Source organism: Hypomesus transpacificus, chromosome 18 (genome assembly GCF_021917145.1).
Source record: "Hypomesus transpacificus isolate Combined female chromosome 18, fHypTra1, whole genome shotgun sequence".
NCBI classification, from domain to species: Eukaryota; Metazoa; Chordata; class Actinopteri; order Osmeriformes; family Osmeridae; genus Hypomesus; species Hypomesus transpacificus.
The window spans coordinates 994,179-1,019,178 of NC_061077.1; the positions used below are offsets into that span (position 1 = coordinate 994,179).

The 25,000-nt window shown below is 45.7% G+C and overlaps 2 protein-coding genes across 5 annotated transcripts in view; both read left to right on the top strand.

Moving 5' to 3' along the window:
- Positions 1-7,172, top strand: part of ctnnbip1 (catenin, beta interacting protein 1) — a 24,777-nt gene extending 17,605 nt beyond the window's left edge. Inside the window, exon 5 of the mRNA XM_047040002.1 lies at positions 4,958-7,172. Within this exon, the coding sequence (XP_046895958.1) occupies positions 4,958-5,016 (59 nt within the window). The 3' untranslated portion in view covers positions 5,017-7,172. The remainder of the gene's footprint in view (positions 1-4,957) is intronic.
- A 14,371-nt stretch (positions 7,173-21,543) lies between these two features.
- Positions 21,544-25,000, top strand: part of clstn1 (calsyntenin 1) — a 35,008-nt gene continuing 31,551 nt past the window's right edge. For 2 of the 4 annotated variants that reach the window (XM_047040967.1, XM_047040966.1), the window contains exon 1: positions 21,545-21,854. In XM_047040967.1, coding sequence (XP_046896923.1) covers positions 21,773-21,854 — 82 coding nt within the window. In that variant the 5' untranslated portion in view covers positions 21,545-21,772. Of the gene's footprint in view, positions 21,855-25,000 lie in introns of all 4 variants that reach the window. The other 2 variants (XM_047040964.1, XM_047040968.1) reach the window with 2 other exon arrangements.

Consider the following 25,000-nt stretch of genomic DNA (forward strand, 5'->3'; position numbering starts at 1 on the left):
TCTCCCTCTCTCTCCCTCTTTCCTTCCGTCCCTCCCTCCCGCTCAGCCTGGGTTCAGAGCTGGATCTCTCGAGGACCATCTCCCCTCTGAGTCTGCAGAGGGAGTGCTGGGTGTGTTCTCTCCACACCCAGAGGAACCTCATTTCCTCCGGGAGGTCACCTCCTCCATACAGCAGTAAATAACATCTCCTCACCCCGCTGCTGGGTAATGAAAGCTTCCTTTCAAAATGGCGGTATGGAGGAGGGGAACACCCCTGGGGATTGTGCCCGTTCGATCCCTCCCTTATTGGGATTCTCTCTGATGTGTGCTGTCAATTCTGGATGATTAGTGATTGCATCATCAGGCCAACATGTGTAGCATTTTCACTGTGCTCTTATGAAACACGGAGGGAGGGAGGGAGGGAGGGAGTAGAAGTGAAAGAGTGGAAATGGTCTTAACAGGAAATCTATATCACAATACCCAAAATATCAGTATGGATTATATTCCTTTTGATAAGCCTACCAGCTGTGTGATATTAATATAATCATCAAGCTCATTAAGTATTAAAGGGAAATACAAAGGATAAGGTTCTATCCTTCTGAGGAAGAAAAAGATCAACAATCGTTTCTTCCTCACACACACAATGTGAACACGTGCAGGGAATTTATGTAATTCAGGTCCCGGAGCAGATATTACAACACAAACTAAGGTGGCGATGCATGCAGGCAGGAAGGCGTTGTGAAACGTAACGAGAGAGGGAGGTGGGGTGATGAGATACAGCAGCTTGTTTCTTCATAGGCTGTTGCAGCCGGCCGGGTGATGATGCAATCTGATTTTGACGGTCGCTAGGCAACGGCTCTGAGAGATGCCTGACGTTTCTACCAGCTTTGGCTGGTGACATGTAGAAGGTGGGTGTGTGTCAGAATGTGTGTGTGTGTGTCAGGGTGTGGCTGAGTGGTCAGATGCTCATGTGCAGCCAGGATGCCAAATGAACTTTTTTGTCCACCAGCCAAAATGGCAAGTGAATAATCAAATTTGACCAACCACTTAGTAGATTAGCATAGTTTTTTCGAGCTGGTGAGTGCAGAAAATCTACTAGCCTCTTGCATATTTTCCAAGCATTTGGCTGATGGAAGCTGTTAGTTCTGTGCCCCGTGTGCAGCAGATCTGCCCTGAGACTGGGTGGACCCGGAGCCTCAGGGCTCTCATCGATTGGCCTTGTGGCTAGATGGCATTATCCCTTCCAGGGTTATCACCTTGCCTTGTGGCTGGATGGCATTATCCCTTCCAGGGTTATCACCTGGCCTTGTGGCTGGATGGCATTATCCCTTCCAGGGTTATCACCTGGCCTTGTGGCTGGATAGCATTATCCCTTCCAGGGTTGTCACCTGGTCTTGTGGCTAGATGGTATTATCCCTTCCAGGGTTATCACCAGGCCTTGTGACTGGATGGCATTATCCCTTCCAGGTTTATCACCTGACCTTGTGGCTAGATGGCATGATCCCCTCCAGGGTTAACACCTGGCTTTGTGACTAGATGGTAATATCCCTTTCAGGGTTATCACCTGGCCTTGTGGCTAGATGGCATTATCCCTTCCAGGGTTATCACCTGGCCTTGTGGCTAGATGGTATTATCCCTTCCAGGGTTATCACCAGGCCTTGTGACTGGATGGCATTATCCCTTCCAGGTTTATCACCTGGCCTTGTGGCTAGATGGCATGATCCCCTCCAGGGTTAACACCTGGCTTTGTGACTAGATGGTAATATCCCTTTCAGGGTTATCACCTGGCCTTGTGGCTAGATGGCATTATCCCTTCCAGGGTTATCACCTGGCCTTGTGGCTGGATGGCATTATCCCTTCCAGGGTTATCACCTGGCCTTGTGGCTGGATAGCATTATCCCTTCCAGGGTTGTCACCTGGTCTTGTGGCTAGATGGTATTATCCCTTCCAGGGTTATCACCAGGCCTTGTGACTGGATGGCATTATCCCTTCCAGGTTTATCACCTGGCCTTGTGGCTAGATGGCATGATCCCCTCCAGGGTTAACACCTGGCTTTGTGACTAGATGGTAATATCCCTTTCAGGGTTATCACCTGGCCTTGTGGCTAGATGGCATTATCCCTTCCAGGGTTATCACCTGGCTTTGTGGCTAGATGGTATTATCCCTTCCAGGGTTATCACCTGGCCTTGTGGCTAGATAGTATTATCCCTTCCAGGGTTATCACCTGGCCTTGTGGCTAGATGGCATTATCCCTTCCAGGGTCATCACTTGCAGTCCTGATATTGAGGCACAGATATTGGTCACATCTAGTGAAGTCACACAGAAAGATTCTGTGTGACTTCACTAGATGTGACCATTACGCAAGGACAAACTCCCTTACTTAACCGCAAGATGGATCAGGGATGAAAGGCTAGCCTGTATTGGCGCATTACCAGTGATATTATGAGAGACAATATTAGGATTATTAATACTTTGATTTAATATTATCATCCCTGTGACCTTCGCTGTACCATGTGCAGTGTGTATTGATTTCTCTCATTCAGGGTGTAAAATTGATGCATTGGCAGGGAGAGGAGGTGGAGGGACCCAACTTATCTGGTTCGTTTTCCTAGTCTGTGTTTGTCATCTTTCCCCAAGCTTTTCATGCTGTGCCAGTTGATGGCTCTACCAGTTTTGTGTGTTCTCCAGATCCTCATTTGGTAGGCCGATGAGCTCTCAGGGGATAGCGGTACTTGAAAGGGAGAGAGATGGAGGGAGAGGAAGACGGCCCATATTAAAAACCTCTCTCTCCCCCCCCCCCCTCCTCCTAGCTGCTTATTAAGCTTTTGCTGACCTGAAAGCACCATAGAAACATCCTAATTATCCCCTTTTTAGAGGTTGCCAAACACCATCTATGCTTGGATGTCTTAACGCGGTGTGTTCTGGAGAGGGTCCGCCCTTTGAGCCAGAAAGATGTCGGATGCGCCGTCTGTGGCCTACTCTCCTACCCTCCGTAATAATCACTTCTCATAAGCAGCCAGTCTAGGTGGAAGAAAAAAGCTTTTTATAGACGAGGTGTGAGAGTATGAGACGCCGTTACAAACGCGCCTCGCCCTGTGCCGAAGGTGTGGAAATTGGTGTTGATGATATGCTGAAAACACTCGGGAAATGAGCGGGAGGGGTTGTGAGAACAAATACTTTGCACTTAGCTGTCGATTTTCCTCTCTGGTCACAGATAATAATTTCGTTTTTATTCTTGTCGGGTTAGCAAAATGGACTGGCAATTCACAGGCTTGTTCCCAGCTGTTTAACTACAATTTTTATAGTTATTACCGCCAATTGCCAGCTTCACAGCCGTCTTGTTGTGGTTTCAGGCATGACAGTGTGATTTTTTGGTCTAACTGCTTCCCACCCTTATGTCAGTTTGTAGTGAAGCCTACAATCATCAGATGGAGTGGATAGAACTCATTCTACATTAAAAAACGATTTCCAAAAGCCTGTTACATTTATTTTTGAACATGAGACATTGGCATACCACGACACACAGAAGATTCATTCATTATGAGCGGGCTGTGTTTGTACAACGGGGTGTGGCGGTGACCAGACTTGGGGTTGGGTTGAGTCATGGTTTAAGGAAGAATGATTTGAACGAACTCATGTGAAAGACTGGATAGCTGACTATCCCAGAGTTTAGACTGCATCAACGTTGAATTCTGAAGCGTCCTGAAAGTCGACCTCCTGAACTGCAATGAGAATAAAAGATAACAGTTAACGACAGTGTGTTTAACTATTATCATCGAAGTCCTGATCCATTGGTTGTTAGTTCCCTGTGATATGAATCAACCATGTGGCAGTTTCATCTCTATAGTAATCACCCGGGAGTTGGGGGTATGCTAGTTAACAGCTTCAACTCGTGAACCGCAGAAGTGCATGTGTGTCGTTTTGTTTTTGTTATCCTCCTGTACACGATTCTACCTTTTTAAATCAGTGACTATAGCTTGCCAAGGTGCTGTATGCTAGCTGGAGCTAAGCTCTTTCCTCTGCAGGCATTCTACGTCTCCGACGGTCCGTGTCGGAACAGAAACAGGGATTGAATTGTTGGAGGCGGCCTGTGCTCTTATCGGGGCAGGACAGGAGAGTGCTGACAGCATGCCTGTTTTTGTTATCCTCCTGTACACGATTCTACCTTTTTAAATCAGTGACTATAGCTTGCCAAGGTGCTGTATGCTAGCTGGAGCTAAGCTCTTTCCTCTGCAGGCATTCTACGTCTCCGACGGTCCGTGTCGGAACAGAAACAGGGATTGAATTGTTGGAGGCGGCCTGTGCTCTTATCGGGGCAGAAACAACCACAGTGGACAGGAACCCTAACCCTAACCCTAACCCTAACCCTAACCCTAACCCAACCACAGTGGACAGGAACCCTAACCCTAACCCTAACCCTAACCCAACCACAGTGGACAGGAACCCTAACCCTAACCCTAACCCTAACCCAACCACAGTGGACAGGAACCCTAACCCTAACCCTAACCCGAACCCGAACCCTAACCCTAACCCTAACCCTAACCCTAACCCTAACCCAACCACAGTGGACAGGAGAGTGCTGACAGCATGCCGCTCCACATGGGATCTCTCTTTTCGGTTTCCGTGGTGACGGGCTGTGGTTTAGCGCCACAGGTGGAGAAAACGCATTGGGTTGAAAAGCTGTGTTTAAAGGGTTGCCAACGGAAATGGTTCTGTTGGTGAATTAGATGTTATAAAAGACAGCGTTTCCTGGGAGTTTTTTTTTCCCACCATAGACTGATTATTCTCCCCAAGTAGAGGGATGGAGTCTGTTTATTGAGACACAATGACTGGTGTTCAACCTGTAGCGTCTGGTTACAATGTCGGAAGGCTAGCATTAGCTCACACCTAGAATTGCTCGACAGTTGAAAGTGTTTCACGGCCATCTTTACGATGATGACAATGCCTTAACAGTGCCTTGACGACATATCTCTTGCAGGTGCGGAAGACGTGGTGATGGCTTTCTCACGCTCAGAGGCCGAAGACAGGAGACAGTGACCCTGGCCCCCCCCTCCACCCCCCCCCCCCCCCCCCCCCCCCCCCCCCCCCGCAGTCCACCCTAACCCAACCGACACAGCACTGTTTGCAGAGAAGATCCGGGCAGCTCTGATTGGAGGAGGATGAGAGAGGTGAGGGTACGAGGGAGGTAACCTTCCTACCTGGTTACCTTCACCATCACCCCTCCCACCCCCTGCCCCCTCACCCCTCTCTCCTCCCCCAGCCCCAGAGCATCGCCCTCAGTAAACCCTGCGTTTGCTACCGTGGGTCAAGGACTTGGATGTGAAGCAAGCTGATGGAAACACATATATTGTGTAAAAGGAAACGTTTTTTGGCTTAGTTTTATGTCTTGTTCTTTATGGGGCAGTTTTGTTTTGCGAGCGTGTCTCTGGTTGGTCATGGGTGGAGCAGATGTTGAGGGCAGTGTGTTCGGTCAAGCGTAGAAAAGATGTGTAAGGAGAACTCTAACCCTAACTGATCACTTTGCGGGAAGATGAAAACATTTAGCTGTTTACTTTTATTTTTTTGGGCAAGTTTGTTTATCTTGTAGCTTAACACCGGGTGTTTGAGCGGTTCAGTCAGAACATGTGTAAAACGGTTTTCATGTACTGTCAAACCAACTGTACGTTTTGCTGCTTCATTTTAAACTAAAAGGCTGTAAGGCTGTATCTCTGCTACCCTTAAGGGACAAGTTTATTCAACTTTCAAGGACACTAGCTCACAAACACAGAAGTACCACATTCTTTTCCCAAATAAACAAGCTATTTGGGTTGTTCGGGAAAAAGAAAAATTACTTTTTTTATTGTACAGATATTGGGGGAAAATACAACAATGAATTGATTGTGCCAACTGTGTTTATTCTTAGTATTTTTATCTGTAAGATGAAAGTGTAACATTATGATTTAAAGGGTGTGTGTTGAGTCACACCCTGTAGTCTAATTTATTACTTATTGAGACGACTCCTAAACTCTTCATCAAAATACTCCTGTCTTGACTGTCAAGAGAATATTGTAAACAAAAGAAATGTAGTATTCAAGAACGCTCTGTTTCTGATTCACACACTAAGCAATCAACCATGCAAACGCTTAACTAGATCTGTGTAGAGCCATGGAACAAAATTCCTTTCTTTAGATCAATGAGCTTAGCTCTTGACTTTAAATCATGTGTCGATGTCAAAGGGAGATAAAAAAAATGTGTGGATCTTTTAAGACCGTTTAGTATACACGCTATAGAAACGTTTTAGTAACGTCTCCCTCCATTCTCATCAGCAACTCCTAGTGCAGGAAACACGATGTGGTCAAATTGTCTTCTGTTTTTATCGATTTTAAACTGGAATTGTTCAATTCTGTCATTTTCATTTTGTTTCAATCAGACTTTTAGACTTTTTTTGCGGTAGGAATGTGCTCGATATTTAATGTGTGTAAGTACATTTTGTTAACTCGGTTAACTTAAATAATTGTAACTTAATGTTTTGAAACCAAGCATGTCTACCTTGTGGTTTACAGTGTACATTTAAGTAAAGTGTAGAGTGAAATCCTTGCCACAATGACCATTGCTTGTACATTCAAAAAATATGTGGAAGCACTGGTTCTTTAAAAAAAAACATTTTATAGGGATGAACTTTCTTGTGTACAGTGTCAATCTGTTGGCTGTCATTTTCTTAAATCTAATGTCCTCGCAGATTTCAGCATCGTCCGCAGGTTACACTGTCCGTCACGACAAAGGTTTGTCTTTCATGCTTACTTTTGTTTGAAAACATTCTTAAACCTGATTTGTCTATGCATTCATTTGATTTTTGATTAAAAGACAAAAAACTGCATCAAATGTGTCTTACAGTAGGACTTTCAGACTGGTCTGTAGCTACAGCCTGCATGTGTGTGTTAGCGAGTGAATGTCACCGCTTATGGATACATCTGTTAAAACCGCTACCAAGCCAATCTTCAGCATGCTGTTAATTTTGCCTACAGATGTGTATCTTTCAATGTGATGACTTGTCGTTGCCAAGCTACCCCTCTTCCGTTCTTTGTGTTGCCTTTGTATTTTTCTCAGTTGAAACTGATTAGTTGGATGTTTCTGTATGGCTGCTGACCATGTATTGACTAAATGCTTCCAAATTCTATACCAACTGAACCATTAAAGGAATTTAAAACACTAAACTAAGTTTATTTAGTATTTTTTATTTAGGAGCCTTCTATTTCATCGCATTGTTTTCTCATGAAATCAACCGTGGTTGATGCCGCAGTGAATAATTTAGTTAAGTTAGAAATCGTGCCATCACAAGCTGTTGTTTCACCCCAAACTATGGAGCTTTTCATAGACCTAAGCTAAATGTGGTTATTAACCTGGAAAATATGACATCTCATCGAATAGGCCTATTGATGCAAGTCGTTTTGAAAATGGAACGAGAAGCTTATTAGGGGTTACCCAGAAGGGAAAGTTCATAATAAACATCTAAAGAACCAGGAAAACATGGGATTTCTCCTGTGCATCAAAACCATACTAAGTACATGCCCTCTACAACATGCTATGAGACTGAAATAGGCCTAGTGTTGCTATTTAAGATGTGAAAAAGAATGTGGTTTGGTGTGCATTTTAATCAGTCTCGCTGGCTCTGACCATCATACCTTTAACCTGATATTCTGCATTGTGAAACCATTCCACTTGCCTTTTTTATGTCTGACATGATTCAATTTGAGTCTGAGTCTGTTCCATCCGCATCGTTATTTGGGGTGCTTTTCTGGAAGGGCCAGTAGATCTACCGCCATGTTGCTGCGAGACAGTCAGTTAAATTACACACTTTTGGATCAACACGTGCTCAGTAGCCTACCACAACAGTTAAAACCAATGTTATGAGGCTTCTTTATGTGTCATTCCGTTATACAACAAATATGAACGCCGCTGTCAATTTTCATAAAGTAAATTCAATAAATAGTCGGAGCCTCTTAAGGTTAACCATCACTCTGTCAGCGGTACAGTCAGCGGTGCTACGTGGTCATCAATTTGAGAACCAACGGCATGTTACTCTCCTGAGAAGTGACGAACATCTGTTCTGCTTCCATCCGCTATCCTTCACAGGTGCGTTGGAATACTGCGATTTGGAGCGAACTGTTCTTGGGAATTAAACACCAGCTGTTGCTGATTTTATTTATATTTGTTTATGGTCGTGCATCACTACCTCTTTCAGATCACTGGCATTGAAGTGGTTGCTGACAATCCAAGTCAAGTAGACTGTACGGCTGTAGAAAGCTATGAAGGGCCGTTTAGGAAATTATTCAGAACGTTTTTACACAAACACATAAAACACATTCACATATGAAACGTTAACACACATTCATACTACTGAAAACTCACATCTGCATATGTGAAATGCTGGCATAGACACATATGAAACTCTTTCACACGTGAAAGGAAGTGAAAGGAGAGAGGATGAGTGTGAAGATGAGAACATAGAAGCATGTAACAGAGTAGAGCAGAGTACAGTAGAGTCCTCATCAAGTACTATCACTATCAATGATACAAACCTTTTTTTCCAACCTTTCCAAAAATAAAATGTATCAAAAGGAGAGGTGGATAGGAGGAGAATGACATTGTGCTACACAGAATGACATTTTAAACCCACGATGAGCTTTCTCAGACCCAGCCACCAGGCCAGCACCGCGATCATCACAACACCCACCGTGTGTCCGAACCGTCTAAACACCCTCTCTGTGTCCCAACCAGACGATAACTGCCCTCGGCTATCAGTTCTGGAACAGCGTGTCCCAGTACTGGACAGCATGTCAGCTAGTGAACACACATACTGACATGAGAGGGTCAGATGGCTGAGCGGTGAGGGAGTCGGACTTGTAATCAGAAGGTTGCCGGATCGGTTCCCCGCTGTGCCAAATGACATTGTGTCCTTGGGCAAGGCACATCACCCTACTTGCCTCGGGAGGAACTATACTTACTGTAAGTCGCTCTGGATAAGAGCGTCTACTAAATGTAAATGTAAATCACGAAGGCTCAAATCCCAAACCTGTATGTCAAAAGCATCTGTTAAATGGGTGCAGTAGGCCTACCTTCTTATCGTCAAAGGGATGGTGGTAGATTTGAAGTTGATGTGGGGTGAGGTCATATCAACCTGACCAGGCAGTAAGCACTCATATCCAGTCAACACAATCCCAACCTTCAGCCTCAACATGGTCGAGTACCCTGGATCTGGAATTAGCTTCTTAAACTGCCCATCTACAATCTGTATTTAGCAGGGAGATACCAGAGCGTGAGCCATCCTCAGAACTTCACAGCAGTTACCAAGGCTGCTGGCAAAACGCATCAATACTTAATGACCAGGGAGTCTTCAGAGGCAGAGCTGGAGGGAGAGTCAGGTGGTGTTTTCACACCACCCTAAAATGAATCAATGTTTTCCCAGCGAGGTGATAATATTTAAAACCTTGTTTGGTCTGAAATGTTGTTTGACTCTTCTGTATCACAGGAACAGCAGAAACAACACGTAGTTCGTTTTTAACAGGGGATTTGTGAGCTCTCTCCTCCTCTGTCGTGTCTGAAACCAAAATGGGTGTGTTAGAGTAGTTTCACAAAAAAGGGGACACTTTTCTGTACAACAATAACTGTCATCGATCTCATTTTTGAGTGTATTACTGAAACATTGACAAGGGGAGCGATAGAGTTAGTGGGTAAACACATAATGGGTAGGTGAGGTGAGTGAAAAAGGAAACGAATGAATGAATCACAGTTAGTGAGGTTAGCCTCACACCTACATACTGTCCAGCCTGACTCCACATCATTAAACAAAGCTTGGGAGGACATGCTGCTTGGGGACACACAGCAAACAGTGTGACACAGCCCAGTTACTCACACCTCAACACAAAGCCGGCCAGACGCACAGTGCCTACTCTAAGCCTCATGACTAATAGATTACCTCTGCTCGTATTTCTTTCAACTAAAGGCAACTAGAGCCATTTTCTTTTTTATACATGTTTTACTGCCCAGTTTTTGTATCACCGCCTTGTTGCTCTGTGTTAGTCCTGTTTAGTCTGGCTCTGTAATCTCCACAGATTTGTCTGAGTCCTGAACTCTCTCTTTTACTGCAAGTGACTCACTTAGTGTCTCACTTACTCACTCTCACTCACTCGCTCACTCACTTCATCACTCACTCACTCTCTCACTCAATCACTCACTCACTCAGAGCACTGACGATTTATGCAGGAAATCTCTTCTGTGGGAATTGTATGAATGAATATGAATATTGTATGAATATATCAATGACTAAATCCATCCTACACCCCATATAGGCATATGCATATTGGCGTTAATCATTACAGATGATCTATGAGTTTGAAAGGAAGTTTAAAGGAGAGTTAATTGCTTTTCCTCCCACCCAGGAACAGCGTTTATCTTTGCTTGAGTAAGGCCCCCAGGTTAAAGCTTGGTTATCAATGTGCTAACATGTCAAGCGAGGACATAGCTCAGCGTGGCGTTGTTTGCTTGTGGCTGCTGGCCATTGTTCAGGCATGATGGGGTGCTTAACAGGAGAATCCACTCAACAGTAGTTTTAATATGTGGAGTAATTATATCCCGAGGCAGACTGAGGCTGCTGACACGACAAAACCTGCTCTGGGAGAACGATCTGTTCCAGATCTCCATGGGAACGTGGGACATTACTGTTGCCTCTTGGGAAATCTGACATTTCAGTCCTTCGGGGATTCTCTTTGGCGAGGCAAACAAGATGTAGCAGGTTAAAACTGTACCCACGGTAACGGGAGAAGGCCACGGCGTGTTTTCCAGCCTGAGCAACATTCTCTGTCTTCTGAAAAAGATTCTGACTCAACATTCTGGTCAAACCTGTTTGACGTTGCACTTCATGATAGGTTGTGGATATTGCTGCACTGTTGCTGCACTGCTGTGCGACTTGTCTAGTAAATACAGAAGGATCCTTGACTCTGGCCACTGAAGCACTGTTAGAACTCAGCACCTCTGATCCTAGAGCTTCTGCTGCACTTTCTACATGCACAATTTGTACGTCGCTTTGGAGAAAAGCGTCTGCTAAATGACTAAATGTAAATGTAAATCACGAAGGCTAAAATCCCAAACCTTTGTGTCAAAAGCATCTGTTAAATAGGTACAGTAGGCCTACCTTCTTATCGTCAATGGGATGGTGGTAGATTTGAATACAATGTAAAGTGTAACTTTCAGCCTACGTATCAGCACAGACCCACAATCCCACATTTTCTTGACTGACACAGTCTCACTGCCATGCTTATCTCTAGTTTGTAACATCATGTTGACCTGACTCGCCAGATGGTTTGTTATACATAACCATCTGAGAAGTCATCCTCGTAACGGTTTGGAAAAGGGCAGGCACTTTCAAAGATTACTTGGCAGGTGATTGGATGAACCATCTGTCTATCACCATCCATCACTGGCTAACTTCATCCATTGCCCATAGTTATCAGTAGTTTGTCAGACGCTGATTGGTCCAATCCACTGTGGTTTTGGCACAAACAAATGCGTTGTAGCTTGGCAAGATGGATATCCGCATGGTCATGATCTCGCAAATCCAGCTGTCTCGCAAGGTTACCGTCCTACAGCCTGACGGCCAGAATCTGCAGAAGTTATCAGCATTCTCGTCCACCCACAGGCTTTTCACTTGATTCCGCCCACGGATTGAGGAGATGAACTCCATCCGTCATCCAGTTCTGCAGCTTCTGAAGGTAGCCTGATATGGTTGTGCGTGGGAGAGATACAGTACAGTGAGTGGAGAAGTCATTTAGCTCTGGAGTCCATGCTGTTTTACTGAAGTGGGGGATACTGATATGTAATAGGTTTAGATGGGAGGTCAAACCGAGTTGGCATCTGCTGTCTTTGGAATGGTAATTCACTTCCTTCTGGGTGTCTGCTGAATCTGTTGATGAAAGGAGGATGTTTTTTGGTCCAGTGTGTGTTCGAATGTAAGATGTTTAGCAGGGAGAACGGCTTAGGATGGGCAGTTCAAGATTAACGGATCGAAAAAAGATTGTGAAAGTCCCTTTGAAAACAAAACATTAAGATGTGTTCTGGCTAATTATCCACATTTGTCCCCAGCCAGTTCCATTTGATAGTGAATGACAAATTACATGACTGTCAAATTGGGCAATTTTCTAACCAAAACTGCAGCATTTGAAGCAAAAAAAGTAAAAAAAGAAATAATAACAGGAACTAAAACAAACACAAACACGAAACAATATGAATGTGAAAATGAATGAATATGACCAATGTCTGGAACAAAATACTGTTTATACAGAGTTAGTATTATGATTTGACGTTGTTATGAGAGAGAGGGAAAGAAATGGAAAACCGACAATATATATAGACTGCGTCTATGTGTACGGCCTTTGTGAGATATAAACGTCCACAACACCAGACACCAGCAGGCCTTCTCTCCCCTGTCAACCAGACACTGCTAACATCGTCCTGCATGTTTAAATATACAGTAAGTTAATGTGGGCGCTTATAAATACCTGCTGGTTCAGAACATAGGACACAGACTATCAGTTACAGCCCCAGCCTCCTGGACACAGGCTCTGATATCCCTCTCTCCAGCGGCCTGCGATAACAAAGAAACCCCTCACAGTCTGAAAACACACCACACACACACGGCACTGACAGGCTTCAGCCGGAGTGATGGATGTCGGCCATCGGGACCAGAAAACACAGATACTGTCTTTGGAACATATCAAACTGCAACAATAACACGCGTGGGAACAGTTGGTGGAACCAGCGCCTCCAAAGCTCAACATGACACCCACTTCCCCCCTCGTGAAGAATGATTCAGGGCTGCAGGGCTGCCCACTCCACAATTTGAAGCATGTTATCTCATGGTGAATTCCTCTGCTTGTGTCAACTTCTCGGAAGGCAAATTGAGTTTAAGGGGAGCTTGTGTTTGTGTCCAGACTTCCTCTAGAAAGCACACTCTGAACGCTGTCTGTCCTGGTCCTTCGAGTGTCCTCTCTCGTCGCAACTCACTCTTAGAAAGACGGGCCTTGGAGGGACTTCAAAAAGACAACCTTAAAGTGATAACGTTTCTCCCCAAGGAGAGGAGAAAACAAAACACTCAGCCAGCAGTTTCTCTGGCATTGTATGATGAAAGTGACTCCAGTCTTTGGGCTTCAAAGCTGCATCCATTACCCTGCCGTTTCCCCTCTCTCTGAACCGAGAGCTGAGGAAAAAAACATTGACACTTCAATCAGGACAGGTCCGAGACAAAAACGTTCGGTGCTGTCAGTACGTCATGCGAAACACAACTTTATTTAAATGACAACCGCCCCCTGTGCCCTGAGATTTCAGTTTATATTCAACACCTCGGACACATTTAATCGAGCAGCTGCTTTGACGTAAGATAAGACGAGATGAGACGTCTGAGTGAGCACAGACCTGTTTGTGGACTTCTGTCTCCTTTTGATGAACGATCTGGGCAGCCAGGCCAGAGATGGGTCCTGCTTCTGCTGCATTCTGGGAATGTTCAGGATGACTCAGCCGGGTCTGGCAGCCGGCGGATCCATCACACCCGGAAGGCCTGCCTGCCTGCCTGCCTGCCTGCCTGCCTGCCTGCCTGCCTGTCTGTCTGTCTGTCTGTCTGTCTGTCTGCCTGTCTGCCTGGCCAGACAGGAGGACTGTTGACCTTGGTGTGGCTCAAAGCCATTTTAATTCTGGACAAGTCATGCCATTTCATTACACAGCATGAAAAGTATTGATTTATAAACTTGATAGATGGAGTTTATTGGCTTGAAAATGGAATAGACCCCTTAGCACTTGAGTGCTCAGTAATTTCAACAACACCACAATTCTACGTTTATCCACCTCACACACACACAGACACACAGACACACAGACACACACACACACACACACACAGAACAACGACAACACGTCACAGTTACCCTTTCCTGCGCCGAAGTCTGAAGTCCCGTTGCCACGGCAACGAGGGATAAAGTTGTCGCTGTGAATCACAAAGGGTCTGCATCTGTTTGGAACCTTTCCCTGACCCAGGCGACCTCAGGGATAAGTAACAATCACAGCTGGGCTACATAGCTCCACAGACCCAACCTTTCAATACCATGCACATCACGGGATTGTGTGAGGTGTTTCATTGTAGGTCTAATCGTTTTTTAAACATCCTTTCCAATGCGATGACTCAACAGCAGCCCTGCGCGGGGCTCTGCATCTAAAGCAGCTGTCCCAGGATTATCTTGAGACAGATTCCTGAAATACCCCGGACAGAATTATCTCCGACGCAAGGGAAGGGAAATGGAGCTGGAAGCATGTTGGGAAGAGGTCGTGTAAATGGCTATTTTCAACTGCCACTCAGTCACTAGGTCTCTGTGACATGTTGACGAGGCTGTGGTGTGTCTGTGTGCATTGTGTGTGTGTAGTGTGTGTGTAGTGTGTGTGTAGTGTGTGTGTAGTGTGTGTCGGTTGTGTATGTGTGTTGTCTGTGGGTAGTGTGTGTATGTGTGTTGTCTGTGGGTAGTGTGTGTATGTGCCTGCCTGTGTGTGTGGGTGGATGTACATATTTGTGCATGAATGTGTGTGCATGCTCATGCATATGTGTGTGTGCATGCTTGTGTGCTCATGTATGTGTGAGTGTGTGTGAGCGTGCACGCAGAAGTGTGTGTGTGTGTTTTCTTCTGAGATCCCCTGCCTCACAGAGAGAGAGTTATGACAGCCCTGAACAGGCCGCCTGTTTACGGATCCTTGGTGTACGACTGGCATTGAAAACACACTCTCAGTCTGCTCCGCGTGGGTGTGGGAGTGACGTGGGGCTCGCGACAAACAGCCTCTGTACCTCATCTCTGCCTCCCTCCCCTCCCATAGCTCTGTTTACACGTTGACGTATTAACAGCATCCAAAGCAACGTACGGAAATGGCTGTGAGAGAAGCAGACCATCCAGCACAAGAAGCCGACCGGTGCTGAGGAAACCGTGTTCCGAGACGGTTTTCTAATGGTTGGCTGAACGTGATTTCTTCTGGTTTGTGTTCGGTCCTTTTCTTTTTCTCGTCGACCTCCCGTTCAAACTGTAATTCCTCCACCCACCTCCTATAATTCTGTATCACTTCCCGTACGCTGTGTCAGAGCACCTTGAGGCAGCTTCATTCATCTGTGTCTGGTTTCTAACCGGCTGGCACCGCGTGAATATGCGCCTATGCAAAGAAAACTGAGGCGCTTGGCGCCTGTCAGGTTGTCGAATGTGAAATTGTGAGGATGTGTTTAGGGAGGAATGAGAGGTGCTGGATTATTGATGTGAGCGCGCTTTTCGGCTGAGATTCATATCTCTGGTGCTCATCGTTGGGGGAGGGAAGTGTTCCTTCACCTCCTGCCTTCCTGACAGGATCGTATGAATTACCTACCCGCCACGCTGCTGACACTGCAGTTAACAAGCAGCTCTGCGCTGGGCCGGGAATTTAACATGCAGACCGGCACGCTGTGGGAGGGAGAAGGAGAGAGAAAGAGAGATAGAGTAAAAAGAGAGTGGATAGAGAGATACAAAGAGAGATATATATATATCCCAGGGTTGGGAGAGGAGGAAGGAGAGAGACAGAGACAGAGAAGGAGAGGAGATGCTATGTCGCTAGCTCAGGATCAATAATTGAAAGGTTGTGTGGAGATATGCAGGAACACAGCAGAATGATGTCCTTCAAGCCTCCAGAAAACAGAATGCTTCGATGTCAATCTCCTTGGATTCATCCTGTGAGGTCAAAGGGTCATACAACTAAAATGTTAATTTACGATGGGCATTTACACACGTAACAAATGGTAAATGTGTTATTGAAGCAAACCTAAATCTTATGTGTTTGATACTCTAGAATATGCAATACAACTATATTCTAGTCCCCTATAGGGAAGCCAAAACGTATGTACAGTATTCTAAAATGATCCAGAACTCCATTCTAAAGCAAGATATTCTAGAATCATGCTGAACTCAAAACTCCCTACCTCCAACCCTCAACACTCCTCCTTTCCCCTCCCTCCCTCCCTCCCTCCCTCCCTCCCTCCCTCCCTCCCTCCCTCCCTCCCTCCCTCCCTCCCTCCCTCCCTCCCTCCCTCCCTCCCTCTGCAGTCTAGGTCCTCTCCTCAACCTGCCCCCTCTCAGAAAAAAGGAAGGAAGTTGGGGGAAGATGGCCTATTTCCAAAACCACATTATCCTCATTTTTTTTAAATCCTCACCCACTCACCACATGAGCCTTCAGTTCAAGGGAAACGAGGGAGCATATTGTTCACTTCCTCTCAGATGCTTTTCTCCTTGTCTAACTAGAGGGACTCAGATCTCAATCACAGGCTAACTTGACTCTGGGACAGATCTCTGGGCAAACTTATCCCTGGAGCTTTTTGGCTGAATTAATTGCTCTGTTTGTGTGTGTGTTGTGTGTGTGTGTTGTGTGTGTGTGGTGTTAAGTGTGTGTGTGTGTGTGTTGGGTGTGTCTTCCCATGAGGAGCTCCATCACAGCAAATATATTCAGACCTAAATGTGAATATACTTTATACAACATTTAAGTGCAAAAATATTCGTTTTGAGCGTACTTATGCTTGAAACAAGTAAACGTGGCTACTTGTGCATTGAGAAAATGTAACTTGACAAGTCACTAGATTAGCCATTTATACTAGAAACAAGTCAGAATAGATTTAAAATATCAAAGCAAGGCTATCACACTGAGATGTAGAGTTTTTGCAGGGCAGGGAGTTTCTCCAGCTTAATCTCCAGGGTCAGTGCGACAGACACCCCCTAGAATCTGCTCCCATCATCACAGATGACTGATGGGAAGTATCTGACAGCCGTGTCTGATTCCCGCCCCCCAGCCCCCCCCCCCCGCCCCCCCGCCAGGTCCTCAGAGCAATAAAACCAAGTGGGTTGAGAGTGTGACCCCTGTTGGGACCTCGCCTCAGCTCCCCCCACAGCGCGGTATAGGACACCTTCTGTGAAGGCCAGGGGGGGTCAAAGGTCAGGGTCTTTAAACCAGGAGATTCAGGAACACGGCATTCGCACACAGCTCACACACACTGACGCAAAATGGTGCCCATCTGGACGGATTGAAAGCTAAGGCCGTCCAAGCACAATTCTCCCTCCCCTTCACCCCCAAGCACAATCATAATTTATATGTGCTTTGGATGAAAGCGTTTGTTGGATCAAGCTAGATCTAGATTCTAGGTCAAATGTAAATCTAAGTACATCAGATATAGACGAATTCTGAAAGTGCATGCTCCAGCCTGTAGAATTTAGGCATCATGCATGTCATGACCGAGTCCTGACTATGCAACAGTCGGAATGTGGAGAGTTCTAGAACGTAGGTACGACATACACATTCCCCTCACGAAACATGCATCTGGTCACAGACGGTCTTGGTGGTGTTTGAAACCGATGCCTGAGGTTGAGGTGCCCATTGAAAGAGAGAGAGAGAGAGAGAGAGAGAGAGAGAGGGGAGAGAGAGAGAGAGAGAGAGAGAGAGAGAGAGAGAGAGAGAGAGAGAGAGAGAGAGAGAGAGAAAGAGAAAGAGAAAGAGAAAGAGAAAGAGAAAGAGAAAGAGAAAGAGAAAGAGAAAGAGAAAGAGAAAGAGAAAGAAAGATAGAAAGATAGAAAAAAGAAGAGAGAAAGAGAAGTATAGGTAGACAATGGAACTGTGCAAGGCAGCCAGCCTCCTGCTAGGCTTGTAGTGCTCTGTGGCTCACTGCAGTGATCACAATAGACTGGACGCACCAGGAGACAGTTGGTTGCCATTATATTGTTTCAGACTGCACACTGCATTAGAACAAATCTCCAACATAGAACTCATTTGTTCTTTTCTACCAATCATGGGTCAAGTACTTTATCTGCCCATTTGTCTCCTTTCAAAATGGCGCGACACAACACAGAATTATATTAATATGGGGTGGGGTGGGGGGGGGGGGGGGGGCAGGTTTCTAAATAGAAAGATTAAAAGATTTTCCATCTTAGAAAGAGCTTCGCAATTTTCTGTGTCGAGCAACTCGTCTGGTGTTCGCTGAATCTTTGAGGCTTTTACAGAAACACTACAGGGTACTTCAGAGGGCTCGGGGAATAGAGGTTTTCATTCTGAAACAACCTTGAGAAGCGGTGTGGCTGAAAGGTGGATTAGAGGAGAGTACAGTAGGGGGGAAGGAAATCGCACAGGATGGATGTGTTTTTGCATTGTTGTATTTGTATGATTCCGGTTCCGAATCAGTGTTCTAGTCTAGGGGTTCTGTGCCAGAGGGTTCTATCTGCTTTTGTTATTGACAGCCCCCCCCCCCTAGCATTTCTTTTCACTGCTGCTGTAACTGTGCCATTTCCCCTCAGGGATCAATACCATTTCTATCTTCTTTTTCTATCTTTTAAATGGTCCCTGTTGAGAATGGCGTGGATGAGACTGCAGGTGAAACCATCAGATAGACAGCTTGGCTTCTGTTATCTGCCACACTGTCTTCCAGACATCTGTTTAACTCCACTTCTGAAATATCTCCTTTGAGGATAATTTGATTACATTGTTTTTGAACTTTCTTTAGTTTAACAGTTCCTTGCCAAGGATTTTGAAAATATATTCATGGAACTTTACAGTATGTGATAATACTCAATAAAACTGAGTGACTGAGTGTTTTGAATTAATCACAGCCAATGGTAAGTTATGGGCAATACTTGAAATACTTATGAGTTAAGTTATGGGTAATACTTGAAAGATGAAAAAATTCATCTGAATGAATGTATTCATATTTAAGAGCATTAACTTGAGTGTGTGTGCGCGTGTGTGTGTGTGTGTGTGCGTGTGAGTGCGCGTGAGTGCTACTTATTTCTCCAAGATATGTAGTTCCTTTGGGCAAAGCAACTGTTGAATTATGAATAATACATGTTTACTTATTTCATGGCTCTGCTCAAAACTGATGATCTTATATACCAGACTAATATTAATTATATTACGATAGTTAAGTAAAACCCTCTTCTGAAGCATTATTTTAGAACAAGCACACACTTCATAGTTGATCATTACTTACTTAATATTCTTAAAAAACTGTTTCTCGCATATACAGCATGTTGGTTAATATACTATGATAATCACAGAGTACCATGTGAAACACCCAAGATGCATGAGCAAATGTTACTGCTTCCTGTAAATAACATCCCCCATTCCAACAGTCACAGAAATAACCAGAACCAAGTCATTAACCTCCCACGTCCAGTCAAAGCCACGACCGGAGACATCTCCAGTCGGCAGACGACAACACGAGAGCCCGTTCCCCCAAAGGAAGGGGGGGGGGCGATCGTAACGAGGAGAGGAAACGTGCTGCTTAATGGTCACAACTGCTTTGATTCCTTCACGATAACACGACGCTTCACGCTCTGTCTGTGGCCACACGCCCAGCAGGATCCAACCCAGCCTCGCCTGAAGTCAAGTCTCAAACACACTCATTACCAGCCAGCCTTGGTGCCTCTGAGGCCCCCGTAATGGAAACCTTCTGACACACGACGACTGCAGAGAAGACTGAACGGCCAGCCACACTTCCTGCATCTATGTCCGAGTCACAGTCTGAATGATCTCCCGACAGGCGTGAATCTGGGGGCCTGGGGCGGTGTGGAAATAGAAGCTGCTGTGGAGAGAGCAGGCAGATTGAGATGGAGAGACACTGTGGACCTCACGTGACCTCTACTCACCCTAATAAATTGATCAATCTAATCCTTAAAATCCCTGTCTGTGGTCGTGGGGTGGGATTGAAGGGAAAGTCCTGAATGTCCACCAGATTAAAGTGAATCAAAGGACCATATCACATGAACAAAAAAGGAAATAGAGGGTAAGTTAACCCCCCACGCCTCAGCCCCCCCAGCGCCCATTCAGACAACCACCGAACCTACCTTGTAAATTTGCTCTAAACCCTCCCTCCCCAAACTGGCTTGTTAATAAAGAGAGATGTCACCTCCACCCGCCACAGCGGGGGACCGACGTGGCTCAGAGGAGGAAGTGACACGTCTGACATGGCTCAGAGGAGGAAGTGACACGTGTGTGTGTCGTCTTGCAGACGGCTGCTGTCTCACACGAACCCCTCCAAGCCTCCCCACAGCCTTCCTTTGTCTCTCGGCCCGTTCAGTGACCCGGCTGCAGGCCACTGCCTCGCTACCAGCCAGGCCCCGTCTTGCCAAAGGAAAACAAGCATCTTTTGTTTACTGCGGTTTCGACTACTGACCAAGATAATGGACTGTTGGGTTAATTGTGTTCTTTACCAGTACTGTACTGCCTTTCTGTCAATTCCTGTTGAGATGATTAAACTACAACTCTCAGCTGACAATGGTCTAAATAATTATGATTATTTGGGCCTATCCATCCATCTGGGCCTATTCATCCATCTATCCATCCATCTATCCATCTATCCATCCATCTATCCATCCATCTATCCATCCATCTACATTACATTACATTAGTCATTTGGCAGACGCTCTTATCCAGAGCGACTTACAGTAAGTACAGGGACATTCCCCCCGAGGCAAGTAGGGTGAAGTGCCTTGCCCAACATCATGTGGCGCGGCGGGGAATCGATCCGGCAACCTTCTGATTACTAGCCCGACTCCTTCACCGCTCAGCCATCTGACTCCCTACCTATCTATCCATCCATCTATCCATGTCTCTATCTATCGAGATGTCCCACCGATCACATAGCAGACCCTGAACCACTGACGAACCCACCGTGAACTGTGATGTGAAACCTGCAGCGATCTCTCTGGATGTTCCCAGTCCTGTGTAGCAGCAGAAACAACGCAGTGAAGACCAACTCCCCTACCCACCCTGATTAATTCTCATCCCAGTCATACCCTTCATCTGATCGCATCACTTCCTCTTCCTCCATAGGGAGTTTTCTTCTGCTGAGGGTGCGATATCGATCAGATCTCACCAGCCCAGCCCCGCTGACCCTGACCCAGGCTATTCTCACACAGGTGAGTTGTCTTGGTGTAATTAGACGTGAGCAGCTGCCCAGGTGAGCTGGCTACGGGCAGCAGGGAGGTGAGGTTCTGCTCTGCAGGGTGGATCCTGGAATACTCCTAACAAATGAGTTTAGTATCAAGTTTCTCAATTGTTTATTCTTTCTCTTTCTTTCTTTCCTATCTTTGTGTGTCTTCAATGGTTAATTATAGCATCACCAGTGTAACTGGGGGACAGATGTGGTCTAAATGTGCTGATGGAGCTGTTTTCACCTGCAGGATACTGCACATACAGCAGCAGCAGGTTCAACATCAATGGTTGAAGAAAAGATAAAATACAGGTTATGAAAGACTGACTGTGTGTGTGTGTGTGTGTGTGGGGGGGGGGGGGGGGGCGGGCGGGTAGAGGGAGAGAGATAGAGATCTTCATTATTAAACTAAATACTATTAAATTCCAAGAAAAAAAAGAGTCAATCATTACTGATCCCTCATCTAATTGGCCCCTGTCACTAAAACCGACAACACAAGATATTAGGCCCTCGGTCTGTGCTTAACCGTCTGTGCTCAACTAGCTGCAAGCACTCCCACAATAACAGCTTTGACGTCACTGTCCGCAGGTCCCGTTGGATACAGCCGCAAAACTGCGAGAGAGAACGGCGATTGAAGGGAATAGCACTAGCGGAGCGGCGGTGGCGTCGGCCATCTTAGAACTATCGCGGTTACCGAAATACATCCTCTGGATTCTTTTCTTGAGAGAGAAGCATTTTATTAAAACGACAAGGATTGAAAAGGGAGGTTTTTGTTTTTAAGTGTTCGAATTCGAAACCAGGATGCTGTTCCGAGGGAATAAACATTTTGCATCCGTTGTCGGAGTAGTCCTCGGACTATTATGTGCGGTGGAGGCAGCCAAAGGTAAGCTCTTGATAAGGTTTATCTCACAGAATTGTCGTCTAAGTCTCTTCTCCGGCGAACCTTATCACCAAGGAACAAGACGTATACGTGAAATTCACAATAAAACAATTATTGGGGCGTTGTTTTTGAACAACAGAGCTGGAACGGGTTCTGCAAGGGATGCATGTTGAGTTCAACCTGCTCCACAAGGGATGGTTCGCTTTATAGCCCAGACGGATGCGCTCCTAAGTATCGGTCTCTTGTCAGTGCACAACACAACGTTCTAGAAACACATTTCACGTATCAGCATTTGAGGTCAAACATTTAATCGTTTCTTTTTCACATTCGCTGTGATTTTTTATTTACACAAGTGAACACATTACTGTCATGAAACGGTATCAGGGCCAAGAAAACCACGGATGAACCGTTGTCTCTGTAAATCTGTTTCGGGTGTCAGGGTTAGGCTACTCTTATCATATTCTAAACAATTACATCGTGCTGAAACCTAATTTCATAAGATATATTGAGCCCGAAAAACTATCCCATAGCCTTTACTGGCGGTTTTATACAACTCAGAGCTTGTAAGGTATTGTCTAGATGCCATAAACACCACTGTGAAGCTAGGTTATTTAAGGTAAAGACCAAAATAATTAACAGTTTCTAAAAGCGTTCACAGACTGGTTGTTATTTTGGGTTTCTGTTGCCTGTTATAGTTAGACTGCGCTACGAGCGCACACCGTCTGAGCTAGTTGGCTACGCATTGCAGATCCTCCCCACCCGTTCTGTCTGTCTGTGGATTAAAAAATTAATGTGTTGTGATCACAAGCTTAGCAAAATACGGTAATAAAAAGTGAAGCAGGTGCAACTGTGGGTTGTAGTTTATTGTGTACCCGGGGATACCAAGAGGAAATGGGCCTATAAACGGATTGCTAGTGCTGCAAGACGGTCCACAACGCGTCGACAGTTCGATATTATGAGATGAACAGCTCTCCCGGCGTCAATTTATCATCGTGATTGATATGGGTCTGTTGACCTTTCAATGTGAAGCTTCTAAGCGAGAGCTCACTTTGTTCATGTAAAGGCAGGTGCGTAGCCCTTTTCTGCACGCTGTGCGCAGTTACGCGCTACGCCCGGGATGGGAATTGTATTTTCTTTTTTCATGGATGGCACACCCATTTTCATGCTCAAAACAAACACCACTCAGACCCCTGTTATGAAAATCGGCATACCATCTCTATCGTGGGCTAGGAATGCCTAAATTAAGGATTGTTCATTAAAGTGGCAGAGGGGGAGATGTGGAGCCTGCCCTGTGTGTTGCTATGCCAGCCAGCTGGGAATGCGTGATGAGAGGCCAGCGTTGTCGATTCCATAATTTGATTAAAATTAATTATGCTCCCAACAACCTTGTTTCCATGTGGCGACCAGGACCCTGCTGGTCTGTTGAAGACTGTCCTCTGAAGGAAAGAATCAAATCAACCTAAACTGGTGTGGTGTTTCCCAACACTAATCTTGGTTACGAATAGATTTAGATTTAAACGTGAATGATTTTCATGATTACTCTTTAACCGTTTAGAGTGTAAAATGATACATGAAACCAAACGGAAAACGCTTGTCAACGAACAATGATGAGTTGATAAGCCCTGCTCCAGCCTGCGCATGCGACTCCTTCCTGTTGAAGTATTTGTTCTGCACCTGCTCACCTCCCTGCTCATATCTGGGAACAGCCCTGTGAAAATGGCCATCTTGTGTGGATGGCTTATCTTTATTGTCTAAAGGTCAATTGCCCTGCTCTCATTCACTAGAACGGCATGCTCTTTTGATCGTGGTCTCCTGTGTTCATGACCCCCACAGACTGTTGTTTATTTAAACCGTTTAGCTTTTTCAACAACAAAGAAACCGCTGTCCATCCTCTGGTCAGTAGTTTGATGTTTTCACACGGAAGAGACACGCTGAGGCAGTTCTCCACTCCCGGTGGAACGTCTGACATCATGACACTGTTGTCACTCCTTGATAACGACCTCTTATCATAACCTAAACATTGTCCCTGGTCCAGCAGCGGTTCAGTCACAGTTGAAGGCCTGTCAGGAACATACAGGAAGTGAGGTCACCGGCAGAGCCTGGTAGAAAGATGTCTGCTGAACGTGACAGACGCCCTAAAACAGTGATCCTCAACCCTGGTCGTCAGGGCTACGCAATCCTGTATGTTCTCGAGTAGACATTTCAATGCTCCAACACACCTAATTCAAATGAACAAGTTGTTATCAGGCTCCAGAGCTTGATAACAACCGTTCATTTGAATCAGTTGTGTTGGAGCAGGGAAACATCGAGAACATACAACACAGCACTCCCGAGGACCAGGGTTGTGAGCGCGGCCCGACCATCCACGGCTACCTAGAACTGTCCCTGTTTGTAAAACAGACACTGTAAATCCTGCGTTAGGTCCCTGACGTGGTCATTGGGAGTCCAGGGGACCGCATGTGCTTCAGAAACAGTCACACATTCCTAATCACCAGAGGTAGACAGTCTGGGAATCTGGGTCTCTTCTCGTTCCAGACATGTACCCCTACAAGAATCCATGTTGTTTTCCTCTGGTTGTAAGTTTGAGTTCACCATGCTATACATAACCCCCCTACCCTCTCGCATATAGGATCCTCTCATAACGTTTGACTGAGGTGGTGATCACTGAAAGCCGTGGGAATCCTACCAAGGATTGATTCGAGGTGGTTTCCTAGCTCATAGCCTCCAGCTGCAGGTTCATCTCTTGATATTCCTTCCTGTCCGTCCTAACGACGTGTCTGTCAGGAGGGCTCCCTAAGACACATGGCCTCTTCTTCTCTGCTCAGCTCAGACTAAAAAGCTCCTGGCGTCTGGAGGCCCCGGCGGCTCCTTCATCACCGGATTAGCAAGTTCAACCCAAGAGCCAATTGGTCTCTCTAGGCCGCCGTAGTTAGGAGAGATGACAGACGAACGCTCTGGTGTGGGGGAGCCTTTATGGAAGCGCGCCGTAGATCAGGTGGTGTTGCCGTGCAGCTTGGCAGATTATGGATGCAAGCATGGTGATCTGTTGGGCTGTTGTTTGTGTGCTTGTAAGAAGCAGTGGTTAAGCACCATTGCACTTGATTCTGTGGAGATCTCTTGAATGATAACGGTAATTATGTATTCATATA